Raw genomic sequence first — 26,678 nt, 5'->3', positions numbered from 1 at the left:
TTGGTCTATAAATAACGGAGATATAGGCAAAATACCGAAACAACCCTTTTATGGGTTCAAATATATACATTTTTGTTAAATACTGTGAAAACAAATCCTTTAATTCCGTTTTGGATTCCTTTAAAAAAGTGTCCTAGATAGCCTGACTTTGGCCGGGGGCAGTTTTTTTAATCTTTGGGGTATTTCGAAGATGGCGTTTCATAATGTCTAGTGTCATAATGTCCATAGACCTTATGGCACACGAACTTGAGTGAAATTCAAATGTGTCACAATGTCCATGAGCAATGTGACATAAAGTCCATGGATTTCAAAGAGTCCATTTATAAAAAAAGCTTAATTTAGCGAAGCCGGTATTTGAAATACCCCAGAGTTTAAAAAATTATCCAATACATTCAATTTCAATGGAAAAGTCAGGATTTGCTCAACATGTTTATTTTGATTGATTCTTGAGACTCTAAAAACCCACCGCGAAAGTTTCATTAACATATACAAAAGACTAATATTTTAGATACGTTAAAAATGGGGCTTCCCTAATGTTTACTAATCAATTAAAAGAAATATGTATTCTTGTAACATTCATTAATTTCTTATCTATTTTAATTTCTAATTTGCATTTTTCTTACGGTTTTGTCAAATTGAAATGAATGTTAAAACAAACAAGTTATTTTTAGAATATTATTAATATAAATATATGTATTTTTCCAACTAGACTAGACTAACACTGGGCAACAAAATATACTTTTTTTACTTTTTGTTTGTCAATTTAAAAGGAACTATTTAATTTGGTTACTTAAAATACCAAATTCCATCCATTTATAGATTATACTTTTTATACAACTATTAGTTTTTAAACTATTCACTAGTTTTATTTAGTTTGAATTGAAACTTTCTCTAATCAATTGGAACAGAACATTTTCCAATTAGCGTTGCCCTGTGTTGTCTATATTTTATTCAGTGTTTTTGCGAAACGTTGTTTAAGAAACTCATCAAAAATTTTATTTCAGTTTAGACGAGACCTTTGCAGCAATAGTTCATTAATCTTTTGTATTCGATTATTTAGTTGATTTTTAGAAACGATAATCGTATTTCGTTGAAAAATCGGATTAAGAGCAGTTTTCAGCTGTCAAAGAAATGAAAAATAAAAGCCCGATGATAACCAGCCACATTATAATGAATAATTTCAAGTAGAAAATTTTATATTGGAACTTAGGATCCATTATATAAAGAAGTTGTGAAATATAGTGGAAGTTACTTGTGTTGCATTTTATCTCTATACCGGCATCTATAATCAATTTGCGCGAGTTAAAGTGTTTTTCGGAAATGGATCATATACCTAAATCGTGTCAAGTGACCCAACTTTAAAAATCGATTTGGATGAAATTGGCACCGAGATTAGTGCTATTGGGTAGTAGGGCAAACACAAATTTTCAGCTCTATCGGTTAAGAACCGAAGTTTGCTATCTAAACTCCTTTGGACAATTTTTGATAGGACCAATAGATGAAAAGTTGCACTCATTTGAAAAAATCATGTATGACCAAAATGCTCAGCTTTGACCCCCACTATGTATATAAAAGCTATGTCCAGTTAGGGACTTATTGTGATAAAATTGTTACCTGAAGACTCAATTTGGATCCTTATTAGATTCTAAAATGATCTAGACATCTTCGTCTACTAGGTCATTTTATGGTTGAAATCACTATATGATATCTCACGCTAGAGAGCTGTATAAATATCTCAACGGTAACACGATTTAATATATTTGCGACATTAAAACCCTTTCACATGATATCAAAATCGATCCACCCTACGAATGTCTATCGCTGGACTCAAAATATGTATGTTGGAATTCATTATCATATATAACAAGATAAATCTTGAGAGGTACAATAAAAACACTATTTTGCATTCCGTCAAAAGTGATTCGGTCTACTTTCAATATTAAAGTCTCCCGGAATACATATTCAAGACTATATCGCAATCGTGAAGACATTGGGCACAAATTAATAAAGTGTATATATTGAGAAACTGTTTTATAAAATATGGCGGACATTGGACCAATTTTCAACATAGACCCTATATAAAGTACAATTCTTAAAACGAAGTTGCCTCTTCCAATTTCCACGAGAATCAGTAATTAATGGATCCTACCTATCATATAACAACCTATTTTATATAAAATCAGTTTATTGTTCAAAATCGTAAAAAAAATTCTTATTAAGAAAGATTCGTTTAAGATTTTCTTCTAAAAATCCCTTCAATTTTTATTCTGTGGAGCTTGCTCCATAACTGATCCATGCTATTGTAAAGAGCACTCTTCGGAAATTATCCTTATGTTCAAGCTTCTTATTAAGAAAGATTCGTTAAAGTTTTTTTCTAAAAACCGCTTCAATTTTTACCAATTTTGTGGAGCTTGCTCCATAACTGATCCATGCTATTGTAAATAGCACTCTTCGGAAATTATCCTTATGTTCAAGTTTAAATCGATATATGAGACTACGCTCTGTGTAAATACTTGTCAACTCTGGAATGACTTGAAGAAATATCAAAATATTTTCTATTAAATTTAAATTTGCTGTAAACATAAAAGAAAATTTAAAAATTTCTTAACAAAATGAGTCATCAACTATTCAGTCGTGATTTCCACATCGAGGCCAATATACCAGAAGGTCTATTTGAGGCATTTATGGTCGCACAAGCCAAACTATTAAATCTTAAAGGAAATATCGAAAAAACAGCTCAAGGATTTAAAGGTCATTTGGAGGGTGAAAAAGAAACTATGGAAAGATTGCAAAATATTATAGAGAAAGCTGAACAATTTCTTAACAAAATCAAAAGTATAATTTTTTCAGAGTTAAAGGAAATTAAGCAATATACCGTGGAAAATTTTAATGTGAAAAATTAAAAAGAAAATTTTAACTTTATATCGGAAATTTCTAATAATAATGATGACTTTAATTTTTTCCCTGCAAAACCAATAAATCCGTTTGAAGAATAATCAATTAATGTGTTATTTTTTGTTTTGTTTATGCTGCTTGTAAGTGATTTCTTTTACCAAAAAAAGTAAGAAAATATATTTCCATAGAGTTTTTTATTCAAAGAAATAGCACGTACATTTTTAAGCATTTTGATTGTTAACAATCATCAGTGCCATGACAACAGCATCAATAATGATGATGATGATTGTCACTTCACTTTATGCTTCTTTTCAAAAATTTATTTTTTTACGTTCCGTCTGTGTCTATTCCCCTTTAATAATTGATTTTTATTTGAATGAATGCTGCATCATTTTGCTGTGGCAGCAACCTGAAATAAAAATATGTTTGAGGAAAAATCATATACTGTTGCATTAGAAATGATCAATGTTTTGAAGTCATGTATGTAGTTACAGTGGGATGGTTGAAAGAAATATGTAGTAATTGTATTTTGATTGGAAAGAAAAAAATGAATTTATTCGAACAATTCTAGCGGGTTACACCGTATTTTGATACGTAATAAAAAGCTTTCGAAACACAATGTATTTAACATACAAATTCGATTTTTTTTTGGATCTAGTTACAGAATCGATTTTCTTTTGAAATAGATGTTTAAAGTAACGGCCTCTTCCCTCCTTTCTGAAAACATATATAAACCACGCAAAGATAAATGGTCATCTTTTTAGATCAATATCGGAAATTCTTCTCTGAACCATATTCTGGTCTTTTTATAGTTTCATCAGTTCTTTTCGGTATATGATGATCTGCTCAGATTTCATCATATCATAATAGACTTAACCTCTTGATAACACCAAATACACCATTAACTTATCGCTATGGATATCTGGTTTGGGTATCGATTCGGCTGCCTAAGCTTCATATATCTTATGGTTCGGGTTATCGTAAAACACGATTTTCTTTTATAGTGTTCCAGCAGCATTTAGGACATGCAAAATCGTCTCTCTAGGTCTCTCGGCTTTAATTCGTATTTCGTTTCGTTTGTATGAAACTCGCAAATATTTTGAAATTACTGTTTGAGTAGCTGTCAATGATTGTTCACCCATTTCTTGAGTTTGGCAAAAACCTTCACGGAGTATCACCTCCAATTCTTGGTTTTCAAAGTTTTTTGTCTGGTCTGGGCTATCTTTGTCTGGCGTTTAAAAACCAACACATCTGAACCACAATAACCATCACTCGCATGCTAAGGCCGATGGAAAACATTCACCATAAGCTTAGGAAACTTTAATGTTTCCACACTTTTTAATTAGAATGTTTTCCAAGCAATTTCTGCCGATTTTAGTTATCGTTGTTTCCCCAAATGGTCAAGTATTTCATTTAGACCAAATACAACCTCAGCCCTATAATAGGGCTTTGCAAAATAACAAAGTTTTTACATATAAGCTTAAATGATACTACCAAATTTCGTACTGATCGGACGTCCTTGCAGGAAATGTCATGCACGACAATAATAGAGACCAACAAAATTTGAAAAATGTCGCAACCTAAGTATAATAAGTAGGCCGACTCTTTGACACCAGTATCTAACTCTAAGCATGTGTTAGTGAAAAAGTACCTAACTCTAAACAAGATGAATGTAGGTTGAAAATAGAAAATTATGGACCGAATTCAACCAATTTCAATAGCGTTCGTCCTTGTCGAATGAAAAGTATGTGCCAAATTTCATCAAATTATCTTGAAAATTGTGACCTGTAGCCTGCAAACTTTACATGGACACACAGACAGACGGAAGGACGGACGGACCTAGAGTGATTCTGAGCCGATTGATACTTCAAGGTGGAGGTAGGACCAATGTTTTTGGGTGTTACAAACATCAGCACAAACTCATAAGACCTTCTACACTAAAGTGGGATAGGGTATAAAAAATATCACAAGAGAGTTGAATTTACACTGCACTCATACCTGAAAGAATGTAATTTCCTGTACGTCGAGAGTCGGACAACATATTATTCTTTGGTCGAAACCCACAAACATAGCATATTTTAAATGAACTAACAACTGTTACAGGATCTCATAGTCGGATATAACCGTTTATACATTCGACTTGTTTTTCGATTGGAGCCTTCTAAGGAACTACCTAAGATTTTAAATTTTTTCTGTAAAACTAAATTTCTTGATGGGATATCTCCAAAATATTTAATTTTTTCTCAAATAAATTTGCCAAAAAGATAAAAAAATTAAGAAGATAAAATCCACTTTTGACACCCACTGTAATTAAATTTTTTAAGAATTTTTTTTCTAACTAGCAACAAACGGCAAACTCATTTGACAATGATACAGTTCTTTATGTTTCTTATTTATCAACTCCATTTTTCTTAAATCAATGTGAATCCCCACATTCTCCCCTTCACTCAACGATGATCACTTTTTTCCATAATTCCCTGCCCTACACAGTTGCAGTGACAATGTTGTTGTTGTTTATTAAAATAGAAAAGTACATCTTTAATGCACAACTCTTTTTTTGTGTGAGAGGCTTATGAAAAATCTCAACAACAACAGCAACAATAATAATTATAACAACAACAACACAAACATCGGCATCATCATCATCGTCATCAACATTATTGTTATTGCTGTGATAGTGTTATCGTTATTATGTTTTTTCGTTGTTGTATTTAATGTCGCTGTGTGTCGTCTTAATTATGTATTCCTGAATGTGTAAGTGTGTTTTGGAGCATAGGAAAAAAAAAAAAAAAAGAAATGAATCTCTTGGAGCATCAAATTAAGATAATAATAATTCCCAAGAACAACAACAACAACCTAATCGAACACAATTGAACAGCAAAACTTAAATAAACCCGTTCGTTCATTTGTATTTGATGTGAATGTAAGTGTGTTATTTTTGGGCATGTTTTTTCTTTAATTTATTGTTATTGTTGTAATGTTTTAATAGTCATATCAATAAATTTTCTAAAAAGTTTTTTTTTTTTCAAAATTTCCCGGTTTTTCTTCTTTTATTTTCAAAGTTATAAGTAAGAGGAAAAAAAAAATAAGTTTTTCTCACATAATTGAGCACGATGATGATTTTAAAGTTGTTCAAGACTTTGTAAGTAGATTAAAGCTCAGTTGGTCTTTATTTTATTTTGATGATTTTAATGTGAGCATGAAGGAACGAACATCCATACAAACATACATACATACATATCTGGCTGTCTGTGTGTGTCTTTGGGAGTTTTTGGAATCAAACCCATTGATATCTTAATGCATAGTAGAAAATTTATGGTACTTGTCTTTAGTTTATAATTTGTAGTCTGTGTTGTTTTCTCTTGGAAAGTGTTAATGACCTTTAATTTTATTTCGTTATCAATGGGCAGGGGTACCTCCCCTTTTTTTCTATGCTTTTTTTTCTGTGTATTGCATGTATGTGGTCTGAATAAAAACTTTAAATTGTGCATTCATTTTCTTTTAATGGTTAGACAACTGGCTAAGCATTAATCCGGTTAAGATTACTTTAGTTTCTTAATGAAAAATACTATATGAATTAATTTTAATTTGGTCATTAGTTGTTTTTTTTTTTAATTAGCTTAAGTCGATAATTAAGGTTTAATTTATTTTCATGAAAAGTTGTATTGATTTCTGGAATATTTAAAATTGTTATTTCATTTCCAAATTCATGGTGGTTTAGTGATTTTCCAGAAATTTTTCCAAGACTAATTTGGGGTAAAGGCCAATCTGAAATCTGGCCAGATCATCCCAAGGAACCTTTAACGAAATGAAGTGAGCAGAAAAAAAATTTCAGAATTTGCGGCACGAAATATTCTCTCATGACAGGGTGCAGTACACGTTAAAAATTATTTAAAAAAGTAATTGCCTCAACTAACTTGTAGTTTAGACCCACACCCATCTGATTACTATTGGTTTTGATCGATGAAGAACGTTTTCTCCCGAATATGCTCCCCGTCAGAACGCGGCAGCCGAAATTGGCTTGCTGCGTTCTTCGCCTCGAATTATGACCACTTCTTTAGGTGCGGAATCCCTATATCGATTTACACAACGATGGGTAAATGTCATAGCAATAACCTACACATACACATAGTGAAATCATTTTACGTCGTTTTTTATGCTGATCGGTACAAATTACTTAAAGTTGGGCTGGAACGAATTATTTTCTTGCTTGTTTTTTTTTTTAATAAATTAAAAAATTTTAAATATTTAAAATATGTTACTACTATTTGTCCATCTAATTAAGTGACAGCAGCTGCATAAACATAAATAAAATTTACAGTCATTTAAATTATCGTTATAGGTCCCCATGTTGTTAATAATGATGTTCTTTTAACCCTAAATTAAAAAAAGTAACATCTCTTTTGATGGTCATTTTTATGATTGTTTCTCTACATTTAATTTATTTATGATTCTTCATTTATTGTATTGTATTATTTTATATGTTTAAGTTTGTGTTGTATGTTGTTATTCTGTATTTTCTATAAAATATTTTTTTATGATTAAAATAAAATTTGTTGTGTCAACATACAAATTAAATGCAAAAAGTCATTATGTTATTTATATGCATACCAGGGATGGGCGAGTGTGTGGTTTTGAAGGGTCAACTTTGATATTTCAAAGATTTTTTTTTCGCCTCTTGGTTTATTAACTAAACTTGTTGAAGACATGATAGATAGACGATGGATATACAGATAGGTAGATAGATAGATAGATAGATAGATAGATAGATAGATAGATAGATAGATAGATAGATAGATAGATAGATAGATAGATAGATAGATAGATAGATAGATAGATAGATAGATAGATAGATAGATAGATAGATAGATAGATAGATAGATAGATAGATAGATAGATAGATAGATAGATAGATAGATAGATAGATAGATAGATAGATAGATAGAATAGATAGATAGATAGATAGATAGATAGATAGATAGATAGATAGATAGATAGATAGATAGATAGATAGATAGATAGGGTAATAAAATATTTATATCCCGTTCAGGGGCCATGGATACCCATGTCTGATATATAAATATATATGTATGTATACCAATATTTTTTTGTTATTATTGCAGTTTAATAAGTTCCATAAGTGTATCTGTGTGTGTCTCTGAAAGAGTATTTAAATATTGTTGTCATATTCATAAATATGCTGTTTTTCTATCAGAGTAGACTTATGGAAAATAAATTGAAAAAGTTACATACACACACTGTATAATATAATAAAAATGTATACAACAAAATTGCTATATAAGCTTAATTGCTTAATAAAAACTGAGTAAAATTTTATGGTTTTATATTGTGCCTATTATTTAAGACTGTCTGTCCTTCTGTCCGTCAGTCACTCAGTCATTTCTACAAACTGACTGTAGGTTTGTCCATCTTTTTTTTTCGATTTGATTGCATGCATACAAACAATTTTATATGAATATAGTAAAATTGTCATTTTTTATGCTTCCTCTACATGATTTTAATTAATAACAGGTCAAAGTGCATATAAAATAATAAAACATACAGACTCCCGGTAATAAACTATAGAGTTATAGTTACACTCACTTGTAGGCAAATATTGAAAATATTTTACAGTCCAACAACTGGCGTCAGTTTTAATAAGTTTTAAAACATTTTACTGCATCTATGTGGCCAAAGTTATTAGTCTCATATAGTATTTTTCTATCAAAAAAAGTAGTTTATGAAATTTTGTATTTTTTTAAACTACTGACTATTTTCCTTCACTTAATAATTTATTTCTGATAAGAAGGGGATTTTTTTTATTGATAAATAAAAGTTTATTATGAAATAGATTTATAGTTTTTTATTATATTAGATTGTGATATTTTTAGGAAAATTTCCTGGAAATTTTTTATTTATTTTTAACAACATTTTTTTTTATGAAAGAAAAAATTTATTTTATTTAATTAATAATTGTAGAGAGAAATTATAAAAAATTACATTTAAAAAAAAGTCATTAAGTTTTTTGTTGAAATGCTCTTAATTCTAAAATTAAGTACGAATCGAGCTCAACTTTAAACCTTTTTGGGGAAATTGGGAGATCTTTGCCTTTCGGCCAAAATAAGAGTTTAGAGGATCAGGTCCAGCCTACTACTTATTAGACATGTCAAACTTTACTTTATAATAAACACAAATGTAATAAACAAATTATAAAATAGCTGTGAATTAAAAGTAAGTTTCCCTACTGATTTAAATAATAAAATTCCAAAAATTTCATATTTGTGGCCTATCAAAATTTTATATTGTCACCCTTTTTACTTTTTATGTACGTTCCATAATTAATATATATATGTACATATGTGTGTAAGTATGTATGCAGTATGTCCATAATCCCCTGCTTATTATAAAATGTCATATTTTATTTACATTTAGTATACATATACTGGCAATTTGCAATGTCTGCAACCAAAAATATTATTAAGTAAATTTTGAACAATATCAAAAATTAAGTTCATTTAACACTTGTTCTTTTGTGGATTTGATCTATTTATTTTGTGTTCTTCAAAAAAGATGGGGGTATATTGCTTTTGTCATTCCGTTTGTAACACATCGAAATATTGGTCACAGACCCACAAAAGTATCTATATTCTGGGTTCTTATTAAATTCTAAGACGATCTAGCCATGTCCGTCCGCCTCTCTGTTGAAAGCACGATAGAGTCCGAACGAGCAAAGCTAAGGAGTTGAAATTTTGCATAAATACTTTTTATTGATGCAGTTTGGTTGGTATTGAAAATGGGCCATATCTGTCTATGTTATCGCATAGCCTCCATACAAGTGGCCCACCGAAAAACAGTGTAAACAGTCATAGATTATTTAAAAACATGAGTATGTCAATTAAATTCTACATAAACAAGTTTTATATGAGCTAAAAACTCCCTACCAAATTTTACAAGAATCGCTCCATAATTGGCCCTACCCTCCATATAAGGTCCCTCTCAGAAAACGACTATAACAGTCTTAACTTGCTACAAAATGTTAGCAATGCAACGAAATTCGAAATATACAAGTTTAAGGGGAACATAAATATATCTGCTAAATTTTTTGGAAATCGACCCATAATTGACCCTACCCCCATATAAGCTCCACTTCTGAAAATGACTTTAACTCTTATAACTTGCTTCAAAATGATAGTAAAGCAACGAAATTCAACGTAAACAAGTATTTGGGGAATTAAAACATGTCCCCCATATTTTATGGAGATCGGCCCATATTTGACCCTACGCCCCATATAAGGTCCCCATCAGAATATGGCCATAACTTTCCCTACTGGCTAAAAAATTCGAATATAGAGATGAAATTCGAAACACTTAGGTTTCATGGGAGTGAAAATGTCTCTAACAAATTTTATAAAGATCGGTCCATAATTGACCCTACCCCCCATATAAGGTCCCCTTCAAAAAACGACTTTAACGATCAATACTGGCTTAAAAATACAAGTATAGCAATAAAAATTGACATAAGTAAATCTTAGTTTCTTTAAGGTTTTCGATCAAAATATCGATTTTTGAAGGGAAATATGAGTGATCACAAAATAAGCTTATTTTTCAATTTAAACGTGTTTTAACGAAGTTATAAGCGATTTTAGTTTTATTAGGGTTTCCGACCAAAATATTGATTTTTGATGGAGAATATAAGTAATCACAAAATAAGCTTATTTTTCAATTTAAACGTCTTTTAATGAAGTTAATTTTAGTTTTTTCAGGCTTTCCGACCAAAATATCGATTTTTGATGGAGAATATGAGTGATCACAAAATAAGCTTATTTTTCAATTTAAACGTGTTTTAACGAAGTTATAAGCGATTTTAGTTTCATTAGGGTTTCCGACCAAAATATCGATTTTTGAAGGGAAATATGAGTGATCACAAAATAAGCTTATTTTTCAATTTAAACGTGTTTTAACGAAGTTATAAGCGATTTTAGTTTTATTAGGTTTTCCGAACAAAATATTGATTTTTGAAGGGAAATATGAGTGATCACAAAATAAGCTTATTTTTCAATTTAAACGTGTTTTAACGAAGTTATAATCGATTTTAGTTTCTTCAAGGTTTTCGACCAAAATATCGATTTTTGAAGGGAAATATAAGTGATCACAAAATAAGCTTATTTTTCAATTTAAACGTGTTTTAACGAAGTTATAAGCGATTTTAGTTTCTTCAAGATTTTCGACAAAAATATCGATTTTTGAAGGGAAATATGAGTGATCACAAAATAAGCTTATTTTTCAATTTAAACGTGTTTTAACGAAGATGTAAGCGATTTTAGTTTTAACATGGATTTCGACCAAAATATCGATTTTTGAAGGGAAATACGAGTGATCACAAAATAAGCTTATTTTTCAATTTAAACGTGTTTTAACGAAGTTATAAGCGATTTTAGTTTTATTAGGGTTTCCGACCAAAATATTGATTTTTGAAGGGAAATATGAGTGATCACAAAATAAGCTTATTTTTTAATTTAAACGTGTTTTAACGAAGTTATAAGCGATTTTAGTTTCTTCAAAGTTTTCGACCAAAATATCGATTTTTGAAGGGAAATATGAGTGATCACAAAATAAGCTTATTTTTCAATTTAAACGTGTTTTAACGAAGTTATAAGCGATTTAAGTTTCTTCAAGGATTTTGATTTCTTCAAGGTTTTCGACCAAAATATCGATTTTTGAAGGGAAATATGAGTGATCACAAAATAAGCTTATTTTTCAATTTAAACGTGTTTTAACGAAGTTATGAGCGATTTTAGTTTCTTTAAGGTTTGCGGTCAAAATATCGATTTTTGAAGGGAAATATGAGCTTATTTTTCAATTTAGACGTGTTTTAACGAAGTTATAAGCGATTTTAGTTTCTTCAAGGTTTTCGACCAAAATATCGATTTTTGAAGGGAAATATGAGCTTATTTTTCAATTTAAACGTGTTTTAACGAAGTTATAAGCGATTTTAGTTTCTTCAAGGTTTTCCGACCAAAACATCGATTTTTCACTTTAAACGTGTTTTAACGAAGTTATAAGCGATTTTAATTTCTTCAAGGTTTTCGACCAAAATATCGATTTTTGCAGGAAAATATGAGTGATCACAAAATAAGCTTATTTTTCAAATTAAACGTGTTTTAACGAAGTTATAAGCGATTTTAGTTTTATCAGGGTTTCCGACCAAAATATCGATTTTTAATGGAGAATATAAGTGATCACAAAATAAGCTTATTTTTCAATTTAAACGTGTTTTAACAAAGTTATAAGCGATTTTAGTTTTATCAGGGTTTCCGACCAAAATATCGATTTTTGATGGAGAATATAAGTGATCTCAAAATAAGCTTATTTTTCAATTTAAACGTGTTTTAACGAAGTTATAAGCGATTTTAGTTTTATCAGGGTTTCCGACCAAAATATCGATTTTTGAAGGGAAATACGAGTGATCACAAAATAAGCTTATTTTTCAATTTAAAAGTGTTTTAACGAAGTTATAAGCGATTTTAGTTTCTTCAAAGTTTTCGACTAAAGTATCACAAAATAAGCAAAGATTACAAAATAAGCTTATTTTTCAATTTAAACGTGTTTTAACGAAGTTATAAGCGATTTTAGTTTCTTCAAGGTTTTCGACCAAAATATCGATTTTTGAAGGGAAATATAAGTGATCACAAAATAAGCTTATTTTTCAATTTAAACGTGTTTTAACGAAGTTATAAGCGATTTTAGTTTCTTCAAGGTTTTCGACCAAAGTATCGATTTTTGAAGGGAAATATGAGTGATCACAAAATAAGCTTATTTTTCAATTTAAACGTGTTCTAACGAAGTTATAAGCGATTTTAGTTTCTTCAAGGTTTGCGGTCAAAATATCGATTTTTGAAGGGAAATATAAGTGATCACAAAATAAGCTTATTTTTCAATTTAAACGTGTTTTAACGAAGTTATAAGCGATTTTAGTTTTAACGCGGTTTTCGACCAAAATATCGATTTTTGAAGGAGAATATAAGTGATCACAAAATAAGCTTATTTTTCAATTTAAACGTGTTTTAACGAAGTTATAAGCGATTTTAGTTTCTTCAAGGTTTTCGACCAAAGTATCGATTTTTGAAGGGAAATATGAGTGATCACAAAATAAGCTTATTTTTCAATTTAAACGTGTTTTAACGAAGTTATAAGCGATTTAAGTTTTATTAGGGTTTTCGACCAAAATATCGATTTTTGAAGGGAAATACGAGTGATCACAAAATAAGCTTATTTTTCAATTTAAACGTGTTTTAACGAAGTTATAAGCGATTTAAGTTTTATTAAGGTTATCGACCAAAATATCGATTTTTGAAGGGAAATATGAGTGATCACAAAATAAGCTTATTTTTCAATTTAAACGTATTTTAACGAAGTTATAAGCGATTTTAGTTTTTCTAGGGTTTCCGACCAAAATATCGATTTTTGAAGGGAAATATGAGTGATCACAAAATAAGTCTATTTTTCAATTTAAACGTGTTTTAACGAAGTTATAAACGATTTTAGTTTCTTCAAGGTTTTCGACCAAAATATCGATTTTTGAAGGGAAATATGAGTGATCACCAAATAAGTCTATTTTTCAATTTAAACGTGTTTTAACGAAGTTATGAGCGATTTTAGTTTCTTTAAGGTTTGCGGTCAAAATATCGATTTTTGAAGGGAAATATGAGTGATCACAAAATAAGCTTATTTTTCAATTTAAACGTGTTTTAAGGAAGTTATAAGCGATTTTATTTTTATCAGGGTTTCCGACCAAAATATCGATTTTTGATGGAGAATATAAGTGATCACAAAATAAGCTTATTTTCCAATTTAAACGTGTTTTAACGAAGTTATAAGCGATTTTATTTTTATCAGGGTTTTCGACCAAAATATCGGTTTTTGAATGTAAATATGAATGATCACAAAATAAGCTTATTTTCCAATTTAAACGTGTTTTAATGAAGTTATAAGCGAGGTTTTCGGTCAAAATATCGATTTTTGATGGAGAATATGAGTGATCACAAAATAAGCTTATTTTTCAATTTAAACGTGTTTTAACGAAGTTATAAGCGATTTTAGTTTTATCAGGGCTTCCGACCAAAATATCGATTTTGAAGGGAAATATAAGTGAACACATAATAAGCTTATTTTTCAATTTAAACGTGTTTTAACGAAGTTATAAGCAATTTTAGTTTCTTCAAGGTTTTCGACCAAAATATCGATTTTTGAAGGGAAATATGAGTGATCACAAAATAAGCTTATTTTTCAATTTAAACGTATTTTAACGAAGTTATAAGCGATTTTAGTTTTTCTAGGGTTTCCGACCAAAGTATCGATTTTTGAAGGGAAATATAAGTGATCACAAAATAAGCTTATTTTTCAATTTAAACGTGTTTTAACGAAGTTATAAGCGATTTTAGTTTCTTCAAGATTTTCGACAAAAATATCGATTTTTGAAGGGAAATATGAGTGATCACAAAATAAGCTTATTTTTCAATTTAAACGTGTTTTAACGAAGATGTAAGCGATTTTAGTTTTAACATGGATTTCGACCAAAATATCGATTTTTGAAGGGAAATACGAGTGATCACAAAATAAGCTTATTTTTCAATTTAAACGTGTTTTAACGAAGTTATAAGCGATTTTAGTTTTATTAGGGTTTCCGACCAAAATATTGATTTTTGAAGGGAAATATGAGTGATCACAAAATAAGCTTATTTTTTAATTTAAACGTGTTTTAACGAAGTTATAAGCGATTTTAGTTTCTTCAAAGTTTTCGACCAAAATATCGATTTTTGAAGGGAAATATGAGTGATCACAAAATAAGCTTATTTTTCAATTTAAACGTGTTTTAACGAAGTTATAAGCGATTTAAGTTTCTTCAAGGATTTTGATTTCTTCAAGGTTTTCGACCAAAATATCGATTTTTGAAGGGAAATATGAGTGATCACAAAATAAGCTTATTTTTCAATTTAAACGTGTTTTAACGAAGTTATGAGCGATTTTAGTTTCTTTAAGGTTTGCGGTCAAAATATCGATTTTTGAAGGGAAATATGAGCTTATTTTTCAATTTAAACGTGTTTTAACGAAGTTATAAGCGATTTTAGTTTCTTCAAGGTTTTCGACCAAAATATCGATTTTTGAAGGGAAATATGAGCTTATTTTTCAATTTAAACGTGTTTTAACGAAGTTATAAGCGATTTTAATTTCTTCAAGGTTTTCGACCAAAATATCGATTTTTGCAGGAAAATATGAGTGATCACAAAATAAGCTTATTTTTCAAATTAAACGTGTTTTAACGAAGTTATAAGCGATTTTAGTTTTATCAGGGTTTCCGACCAAAATATCGATTTTTAATGGAGAATATAAGTGATCACAAAATAAGCTTATTTTTCAATTTAAACGTGTTTTAACAAAGTTATAAGCGATTTTAGTTTTATCAGGGTTTCCGACCAAAATATCGATTTTTGATGGAGAATATAAGTGATCTCAAAATAAGCTTATTTTTCAATTTAAACGTGTTTTAACGAAGTTATAAGCGATTTTAGTTTTATCAGGGTTTCCGACCAAAATATCGATTTTTGAAGGGAAATACGAGTGATCACAAAATAAGCTTATTTTTCAATTTAAAAGTGTTTTAACGAAGTTATAAGCGATTTTAGTTTCTTCAAAGTTTTCGACCAAAGTATCACAAAATAAGCAAAGATTACAAAATAAGCTTATTTTTCAATTTAAACGTGTTTTAACGAAGTTATAAGCGATTTTAGTTTCTTCAAGGTTTTCGACCAAAATATCGATTTTTGAAGGGAAATATAAGTGATCACAAAATAAGCTTATTTTTCAATTTAAACGTGTTTTAACGAAGTTATAAGCGATTTTAGTTTCTTCAAGGTTTTCGACCAAAGTATCGATTTTTGAAGGGAAATATGAGTGATCACAAAATAAGCTTATTTTTCAATTTAAACGTGTTCTAACGAAGTTATAAGCGATTTTAGTTTCTTCAAGGTTTGCGGTCAAAATATCGATTTTTGAAGGGAAATATAAGTGATCACAAAATAAGCTTATTTTTCAATTTAAACGTGTTTTAACGAAGTTATAAGCGATTTTAGTTTTAACGCGGTTTTCGACCAAAATATCGATTTTTGAAGGAGAATATAAGTGATCACAAAATAAGCTTATTTTTCAATTTAAACGTGTTTTAACGAAGTTATAAGCGATTTTATTTTTATCAGGGTTTCCGACCAAAATATCGATTTTTGATGGAGAATATAAGTGATCACAAAATAAGCTTATTTTCCAATTTAAACGTGTTTTAACGAAGTTATAAGCGATTTTATTTTTATCAGGGTTTTCGACCAAAATATCGGTTTTTGAATGTAAATATGAATGATCACAAAATAAGCTTATTTTCCAATTTAAACGTGTTTTAATGAAGTTATAAGCGAGGTTTTCGGTCAAAATATCGATTTTTGATGGAGAATATGAGTGATCACAAAATAAGCTTATTTTTCAATTTAAACGTGTTTTAACGAAGTTATAAGCGATTTTAGTTTTATCAGGGCTTCCGACCAAAATATCGATTTTTGAAGGGAAATATAAGTGAACACATAATAAGCTTATTTTTCAATTTAAACGTGTTTTAACGAAGTTATAAGCAATTTTAGTTTCTTCAAGGTTTTCGACCAAAATATCGATTTTTGAAGGGAAATATGAGTGATCACAAAATAAGCTTATTTTTCAATTTAAACGTATTTTAACGAAGTTATAAGCGATTTTAGTTTTTCTAGGGTTTCCGACCAAAGTATCGATTTTGAAGGGAAATATGAGTGATCACAAAATAAGTCTATTTTTCAATTTAAACGTGTTTTAACGAAGTTATAAACGATTTTAGTTTCTTCAAGGTTTTCGACCAAAATATCGATTTTTGAACGGAAATATGAGTGATCACAATTTAAACGTGTTTTAACAAAGTTATAAGCGATTTTATAAGTCAGTTTTTTGACTTCTAAAATAAAATTGTGACTTATGACGGACATAGGACCATAATTGACCCTATCCCGCATATAAGGTCCCCATCAGAAAAATACTTTAGCGGTCATTACTGGCTTAAAAATGCGAGTACAGGAACCGAAATCTCTCTACCAATTTTTATGAGGATCAGTCCATAATTACCCCACCCCATATAAATTCGCCCTCCGAAAATGACTACAACGCTCATTACTGGTTGGAAATTTTATATAAATATGATTTGTATAAATAAAAATCGTTCTACGAGATTTAAGGATGATCGGTTCATAATTAATCATACCCCCCATATAAGGTCCTTTTAAGAAAATTGCTTTAACTGACTGAAAAAACGAATACCGCAATGTAATTCGACATAAACTAATTTTAAGCTAAAATCTCTCAACCATATTTAATGAGGATCGGTCCATAATTAACCCTTACCCCGTATAAGGTCCCTTTAACAAAATGATTTTAATGTTCATTACTGGCTTAAAAATACAAGTAGATCTATAAATTAATAATAAAATAAATAAGGAACTGAAATCATCCTACCGACTTTTATGAAAATTGGTCCATATATGTACACAGAGAAAACAGTTTCGTTGTGATAACCGAATTTGTTGCCAATCGAATTTGGTCGGTTACGACAACTATCTTATGAATCGATTACAATGGCCGAATGTTTCAATGCTTCATACCGAATATTTTTAATAGAATAACCGAAAATATTGGTTAATACAACTGCAAATTGTATTTTATAATTCGGTTGTAATAATCGAATCATTCGGTACTTAAAAAATTATATATATTTTTGTTTATTTAACTTTATTTTAGCGAATACAGAAACATACAAATTTATTTAACATTTAAAAATATATATTTTTTTGAAGGAATATCCCAATTTGCTCCAGCTGCAGCGTCGTTCTGAAAAAAACAACATACATATAAATACATATGTAGCTTAGGTATTTACAAAATAGTGTCCAATACACCAGTTCTTACTTACTTACTTTTAGGAATGATCACCAACTCTTTCGCAAACTTTCCATTCATATGGACAATGAAAGATTCATCTTGAAACTCGCTGAAAGAAAATATAATTAGATTTGTGTGTTTCTTCAATAAGTATCAAACTTACCATTGTTTACACATTTTTCAATTTTATCCAGTCCTTTTGATGACAAATCAGTGGATATATTGTTTTCCTAGTTAATTTTAATGTAAATTTTCTTGGTTTTTATTATAATAAATGAGATATTTTTCTGTATATTGAAATTTATTTAGTTTTATTTATTAGTAATTTGAAATTTATTTTATTATATAAACGTCAGAGGAAAACTACCGTTTTATCAGTTCTGAACACCGAATTTTTAGAAATTAGCAGAATTTATTTATTACAGCGACCAATATTTGGTGCTATGGAATTGTTTGTTGAGTTCTAGTTTGTTACTTCTACCGAATTTTGTAGATAGTTTACGCAATGTTACGATTCGATTGTGTTAATATAATATATGATTGATTAGACTATAATTTGATTAAAATTACTTTCTTTCGATTTTAAACATAGAATAGTAGTTGCATTCGCATTATTTTAATAATAACAATTAAATTTCTGCTGAAATTATGGAACATTTGTAATAGCAACCAATTCCCGACTAATCTTTTTTCTGTGTGTATAAATAACCCTACTCCCTATACAAATTAATATTTTTAATTCGAAAGAGCACTGTCAGTAGTTGAACCCCCATTAATAGATCTATTTCAAATATTAGCCTGATGTTCTCATTAATATCGATATATAATAATAAAATATTTAAAATACCAAAGTTTATTTATATGGCAGTGATTTGATGGTGGGTATATAAGATTCGGCATTGCCGAATATAACACTCTTACTTTTTTTTTTTTTTTGGTATTTATTATTTTTGGTGCAGTATAATAAATTATGCCCAAAAACTGAAAAATAATTTATTTTGCCAAGCAACAAATATACAGAAACATACATGTTTATTTGCATATATTTTAATTTAAATTCAATAATAATAAAAATAAATACATGTAAACAATCATATGTGTTGCATATGTATTGTAGATTTAGTAGTAGATGCGTTTATAAAAATAGCAGTATTGGACTTTGCATTAGACTATAACCGTTTTAAAACAAAAATAGTTTATGTCCGATTTTATATGTATTTCGTTGCCACGCTAGCTTACAAAGAGGCAGTTGAGTAAGTACTTACCGCGATCGCTTGCTAATAAGGAGTTAAGCAAGTAGTTTTTATTTTTGAAAAATAGTAGCCGACGAGGATTAATAGATTTAGCACAATTTTTTTTCCGCTCGTGTAAAAATTTAAACTGGAAAACCAGATTTCAAGGCCGAAAAGTAAGTACTTACAAATATAGTTATATAAATGTCATTACTAGACTTCTTTTAAGTAATGCAGACGGTATGTAGTAGTTATTGAAAAGTAAGTTGTTGGGTAAATACAAGTCATTAGCATGTTTTTAAACTGATAGATGAAATGTGGTAAACATTTAATATTCTCTCTGTTAGAAATTTTCATTAAATATATCTACGATCTTTCGACTTGAAAAACTGCTAGAAGTTTGGTCTCTATTTCAACATTTATTATATTCTTCATTCAATGCACATGTGTTCGTATGTTATCATGTAGTATGTACAATTAAAACTATGTATCAAATATATTTTATAACAATATTTGAATGCATATTAATCAATTTCTAATTGTATATTTGTATGTATAAAGGGTAGTACCAGATATAAAATATTGAAAACATGATTTGAAAAGTCTCTGGCCAAATCCGGAAAAGTAGGTCAATATTTTTCGTATGATATTTTCTGTCTATCTGTCTTAAGACCTGTCTGTCTGTCTGTGTGTCTATATGTCTTTCTCTCTGTCTGTCTCTTAAGACCTGGCTTTCTCATTCTCCATGGTTGCTGTAGAAAATCCCTAGCTGTTGCAAAGACCGAATTTGGTTTGTGATAAGATTCGTTTGAGGATAAAAAGCTAGTCTTTCGATTTTGTTATTTTCTAATAAAAATCCAGGGGTTAGTTTTAAAAAAGAAACTTTTCATAGAACATTATTTAAATCTTTTTCGAATCACAGATTTTGACTTCTATTTATTTGAATCTGGAGACTATGAACATATATTTTGAACCTCGCTGGAAAATTATATTGATGGGTCGGAAAAAACTGTATGTGAGACCAATAACTTTTCAATCCAAGTACAAATTTCTATTTAAAATTTACTGCATGCATTAAAACAACCAACCATCATTATTAGGGAATGTCACTTTTCTTTTCAGTAATTTCTAGGATTACACATCTAGAATTGCACCACCTTTCCTTGGAATAATTTGACATGGGATCGAAACAGAGAACCACATAATCTGGTACAACGGGAATCGGTAGCCCATAGGTCAGAGTTTCGAAGCTTTTTCAAAAGCTCAGTTTTTAGCCGATTTATTGACAATAAGCTGATTTTCTATAAGAGGCCTAATTATGGACCGATCCTCAGGAAATTTGGTCAAGAAATGTTGGTCCTTATAAAACTTGTTAATGTCGAATTTCATGGCTATACACGCAAAACAGTTAAAGTAATTTTCCGAAAGGGGAGTTATATGGGAGCAAGGGTCAAATGTGGACCGATGCCAACCATACTTCATAGTATAATTTTAGGGTGCAAAAAACTATTTTGTGCAAATATTTATCATCACATATAAAGATGCTTAAACTGTATAAGTGGCTACTAGTAAAGGGGCTACAAGTAGCCGTGGATCGATAGTGCTCATTTTCAATACCAAGCGTTTCTGATCAATATAGAATATTTTGCCGCTATCGCGGCTACAACAGTCGAACCGTCATTTCTAGATCGTTTTAGAATATAGGACCCAATATATATAATCAAAACTTTTCACTTCTGTATTGTTGATATTAATATGAGTAATCGAGAGATTTTTTTGTACCGAATACTACAGATTTTCAAATAATGATTAATTTCTTAGAAAATATAATTTTTGTCAAATTATAACTTAATGACACTCAGATGATATTTTGTAAGAATGGTTAAGAACTATGGATCAACATGAGTGATTTACGTCGCATTTCATCGCTTTACCTACTGCTATTTTGGGAATAGTTTTGAACTTTAAAGTCATACAGAGTCTAGGTCAAATATTACCATATAATACTATTTCAAAAAGGAAAGATGTAACACCCTAAGGCCCATTTAAGAGTAAAACTTTAACTTAGAGAAAGAGAGGGAGCATGGTCTACATGTGTGTGTGTGTTTATTTTCAATTGTATATGAGAGACTGTGTAATAAAAGGATTAAAATGGATAAAAACCAACGGAAGTAATTTCAATTGCCAATTGTTTTATAATAATGCAAACGTATGCATTTTAAAATAACAATAGCAACAACTGCAACAGCAATAACAAATAATAATAATAATACCAAGAGCAACATATAACTAAACACTCTGCTACAACATCATGTTGCTAAAATTTTACTTTAGAAAATTAACATTTTATTTATTTAGGTGGACATGTTTTAAAGTTCCCGAAAAATATTTAATAAAGTATTATTAAACTTCATTACAATCCTAATTAAAAATATGCGGTTCAAATATACATTCGCATTTAGGTAGACACTGACAGAAAGGTATTACTTCTGAAAATCATATGAAAAATTCGGTTCTTTCGAAAATCGAAATATATGTATAGATCTGTGTGAATAGTAAGTTCTGTGATCGGCCTATTAAAGGACCTCGACACCAAATAAGTCATTTTCCCGAAATTCTATTTTAATAAATTTTTACGTTTTCCCTCGCATATACTAACACATTCTCGCCTTAACTTATACCTAAACATGAATATGTAAGAATCTATGTCTGTATATTGCATATCGTACGAATATTGTTTTTTTATAGTTATATTGTTGTTGTTCATCTTGCTACTGATATTATTATTGTTATTTTAGTTTTATGCTCATTTTGTTTAAATATATTGTTTTGCATGAAGAAGATGTTTATAAATTTATTGTTCTATAATAAAAAAAATTATTCACATTCATTTTACAGCAACGGCAACAGCAATATTGAAAAAATATTTATCAGCAGGTGGAGTAAATAAGTTGTACATAGAATTTTATTTATTGTAAAGTTAAAAATACAAAAAAAAAAAAAAAGAAATAAATGTAAAATAAAAAGTAGCAAATGAAATTAAAAAAAAAACAGAAAAATAATTTCAGTTACAAAAAGTATATGAAAAACTAACTAATAGCATAGAGATGAATTATTAAAATCAAAAGTAACCAGATATGTTAGAAAATATTCAGTAAAGAGAAAAAGTTCTAGAACAGGAGTGCCTTGAAAATATTCAGTGAAAAATAACTGTGAAATATCGTACTTAACAGAATGACAGATATTGTAGCATATATGTTTCTACCAGAATAGACCAGACTAAAGAATAGTCTATAGACTAGACAATAGACTAGACTATACACTAGACTATAGACTAGACTATAGACTAGATTATAGACTAGGTTATAGACTAGACTATAGACTAGACTATAGTGTCAAATAATGATTAATTTCTTAGAAAATACAATATATAGACTAGACTATAGACTAGACTATAGACTAGACTATAGACTAGACTATAGACTAGACTATAGACTAAGACTATAGACTAGACTATAGACTAGACTATATACTAGACTATAGACTAAGACTATAGACTACGACTAGAGACCTAGACTATAGACTAGACTATAGACTTAGACTATAGACTAGAACTATAGACTAGACTATAGACTAGACTATAGACTTAGAACTATAGACCTAGACTATAGACTAGACTATAGACTAGACTATAGACTAGACTAAGACTAGACTATAGGACTAGACTATAGACTAGACTATAGACTAGAATATAGACTAGACTATAGACTAGACTATAGACTAGACTATAGACTAGACTCATAGACTAGACTATAGACCTAGACTATAGACTAGACTATAGACTAGACTATAGACTAGACTATAGACTAGACTATAGACTAGACTATAGACTAGACTATAGACTAGACTATAGACTAGACTATAGACTAGAGACTATAGACTAGACTATAGACTAGACTATAGACTAGACTATACTAGACTATAGACTAGACTATAGACTAGACTATAGACTAGACTATAGACTAGACTATAGACTAGACTATAGACTAGACTATAGACTAGACTATAGACTAGACTATAGACTAGACTATAGATTAGACTATAGACTAGACTAGACTAGACTATAGACTAGACTATAGACTAGACTATAGACTAGACTATAGACTAGACTATAGACTAGACTATAGACTAGACTATAGACTAGACTATAGACTAGATTATAGACTAGACTATAGACTAGACTATAGACTAGACTATAGACTAGACTATAGACTAGACTATAGACTAGACTATAGACTAGACTATAGACTAGACTATAGACTAGACTATAGACTAGACTATAGACTAGACTATAGACTAGACTATAGACTAGACTATAGACTAGACTATAGACTAGACTATAGACTAGACTATAGACTAGACTATAGACTAGACTATAGACTAGACTATAGACTAGACTATAGACTAGACTATAGACTAGACTATAGACTAGACTATAGACTAGACTATAGACTAGACTATAGACTAGACTATAGACTAGACTATAGACTAGACTATAGACTAGACTATAGACTAGACTATAGACTAGACTATAGACTAGACTATAGACTAGACTATAGACTAGACTATAGACTAGACTATAGACTAGACTATAGACTAGACTATAGACTAGACTATAGACTAGACTATAGACTAGACTATAGACTAGACTATAGACTAGACTATAGACTAGACTATAGACTAGACTATAGACTAGACTATAGACTAGACTATAGACTAGACTATAGACTAGACTATAGACTAGACTATAGACTAGACTATAGACTAGACTATAGACTAGACTATAGACTAGACTATAGACTAGACTATAGACTAGACTATAGACGACTATAGACTAGACTATAGACTATAGATAGACTACTATAGACTAGACTATAGACTAGACTATAGACTAGACTATAGACTAGACTATAGACTAGACTATAGACTAGACTATAGACTAGACTATAGACTAGACTATAGACTAGACTATAGACTAGACTATAGACTAGACTATAGACTAGACTATAGACTAGACTATAGACTAGACTATAGACTAGACTATAGACTAGACTATAGACTAGACTATAGACTAGACTATAGACTAGACTATAGACTAGACTATAGACTAGACTATAGACTAGACTATAGACTAGACTATAGACTAGACTATAGACTAGACTATAGACTAGACTATAGACTAGACTATAGACTAGACTATAGACTAGACTATAGACTAGACTATAGACAAGACTATAGACTAGACTATAGACTAGACTATAGACTAGACTAGACTATAGACTAGACTATAGACTAGACTATAGACTAGACTATAGACTATAGACTAGACTATAGACTAGACTATAGACTAGACTAGACTATAGACTAGACTAGACTATAGACTAGACTATAGACTAGACTAGACTATAGACTAGACTATAGACTAGACTATAGACTAGACTATAGACTAGACTATAGACTAGACTATAGACTAGACTATAGACTAGACTATAGACTAGACTATAGACTAGACTATAGACTAGACTATAGACTAGACTATTAGACTAGACTATAGACTAGACTATAGACTAGACTATAGACTAGACTATAGACTAGACTATAGACTAGACTAGACTAGACTGTAGACTAGACTGTAGACTAGACTGTAGACTAGACTGTAGAATAGACTATGGACTAAGATACAAACTAGACTATAGGCTAAACAATAGACTAGGCTATATATTAGAATTATAGGGTAGACAAGACTGTAGGCTAGACTCTAGTCTAGACTATAGATTAGACTATAGACTTGACTATAGGCTAGAATATAAAAATATACTATAAAATTTTTAATAAAATATTTGTACTGGTCACTTTAATTTTAAACTATCCATAATAAAACTAAAACATATTTCACACCCTTGCAATATTGTACATGATGATGTACATAAATACATACGTATGTATGTATTTTGTTATTGTATTGTAAACAAATACTAATTTATTGGTTATAATTTTAATATAAGTTCTACAAATCCAAATAAATAACTAACAACAAATCATAAATTCTGGATAGTTATTTATATGTAAAACAAATGGTCCACTCAAAATAGGAACCTATTTAGAAAAAGTGTGAAAAATTATTTATTAAAAAAATGTCTACATACAAATTTGTCTTCAGAAAATTCCTCAAACTTTCAAACGATTATGTGTATTTGGCATTAAGACCCTCATAGTGATATGTAAATTAATTTCATTTTAAATCTAAACCATATGCGTTAATCGTAGGAACAACTTCTGAAAACACCTTTAGGATCAACTACAATTCATTAAAAGTTTAAATGATAATGACTTTTTTATGTAATGCAAGTTTTGAATTATTTAATACATGTATGTTAATGAAAACATTAATTTATTATCTTAACAGTTGTTGGTTTACCTGAACCGATTTTTTCTATAATATAACAAAAATTACCCAGAAAAAACTTGTTAGTGCCTTTTACTTACTCCACAACTTACTTTTCAATGACTATAGTGTTTCCATGGAGAGATAGACAGGCAGACGAAAATCGCTAAATCAATTTAAAAAAGTTGTTGTGAGCCGATCTTTATACTTTTAGGTGGTAAAGTAACTAAGTAGTGCGTATTTATTGTTGCGGACTAGCCAACACGTGACCGAAGTTCATACCCATGTCGGCTATGACTTATTTAAGTCTCTGTTTGTAAGCGAGCGTAGTACTTTTTAATAGAAGTTTTTGCTGGGAAGTTGTTAGATTTAGTTGTGTTTAAAATGCTGGAATAAACTTTTGATATGTAAATATGCATTTGTTATTACAAATCATTATACATATTCATATATGCATGTTTATAATTTTATTTTAAATTTTTACAAATTTGTTTGTCTTTTATTTTTATTTTTATTTAATATTTTTTATTTTATCACTTTTTGTAACACAACACTCAAATGAGTTAAAATTTTTAAAAATAATAAAGGAAATTTTTATTAAATTACTTTTTTTATAAATTTCCCAGCAGTATTTTTTTATAAATGTCTAAGTTGGTTGTCTCACATTTTAAAAAATTCGGTTTAAATTCTACCATTTGTAATACTGAAAGGAAGTTAAGAGCGACACCTAACTGCCGGGTAATAATTTGTTTAAATGTAAATATGTATTTTTGAATAAAAAATTATTTTTGTTTATTTATTTATTACAAATAAGTATATGTTTGTTTAAATAAGATTATACCCATATAAACAAAAATATATAGCTAATTGTTGGTAATAATGGGTTGCATTCTCTTCCGATTTTATGACTTAATTTTATGGTACTATAATTTAATCGTTATAGATGTGTAGTCATTAGTGGACAATAGAAATAAATAAGAATTGAATTGACATTTATGGGCAGCGGCTTGTTAGTTTTGAAAATTTTTTTGAAACTCGTGCTGTGCTTAATTTTTTATTACCGGTTACCTTTAACATTTTAATTTGTAAATGCGGTTTGGGTC

The 26,678-nt window shown here is 29.4% G+C and overlaps 1 protein-coding gene across 1 annotated transcript; it reads left to right on the top strand.

The window, feature by feature from the left end:
• The first annotated feature begins 2,513 nt into the window (after window positions 1–2,513).
• Window positions 2,514–3,038, top strand: LOC119606307. The gene has a single exon (XM_037959751.1). It carries the CDS (start codon window positions 2,613–2,615, stop codon window positions 2,901–2,903), a length of 291 nt encoding a protein of 96 aa, XP_037815679.1. The 5' UTR covers window positions 2,514–2,612; the 3' UTR covers window positions 2,904–3,038.
• The last annotated feature ends 23,640 nt before the right edge of the window (window positions 3,039–26,678 follow it).

The sequence above is a fragment of the Lucilia sericata genome, unplaced genomic scaffold, assembly GCF_015586225.1.
Source record: "Lucilia sericata isolate MDLA Ls3-8-SP2 unplaced genomic scaffold, ASM1558622v1 Contig000569F_arrow, whole genome shotgun sequence".
Classification (NCBI taxonomy): Eukaryota; Metazoa; Arthropoda; class Insecta; order Diptera; family Calliphoridae; genus Lucilia; species Lucilia sericata.
This window is presented reverse-complemented; position numbering and strand designations above follow the sequence as displayed.

What these genes read in the sequence shown, in the direction of transcription:
- LOC119606307 (XM_037959751.1), top strand. Translation starts at nt 2,613, where the DNA reads ATGAGTCATCAACTATTCAGTCGTGATTTCCACATCGAGGCCAATATA.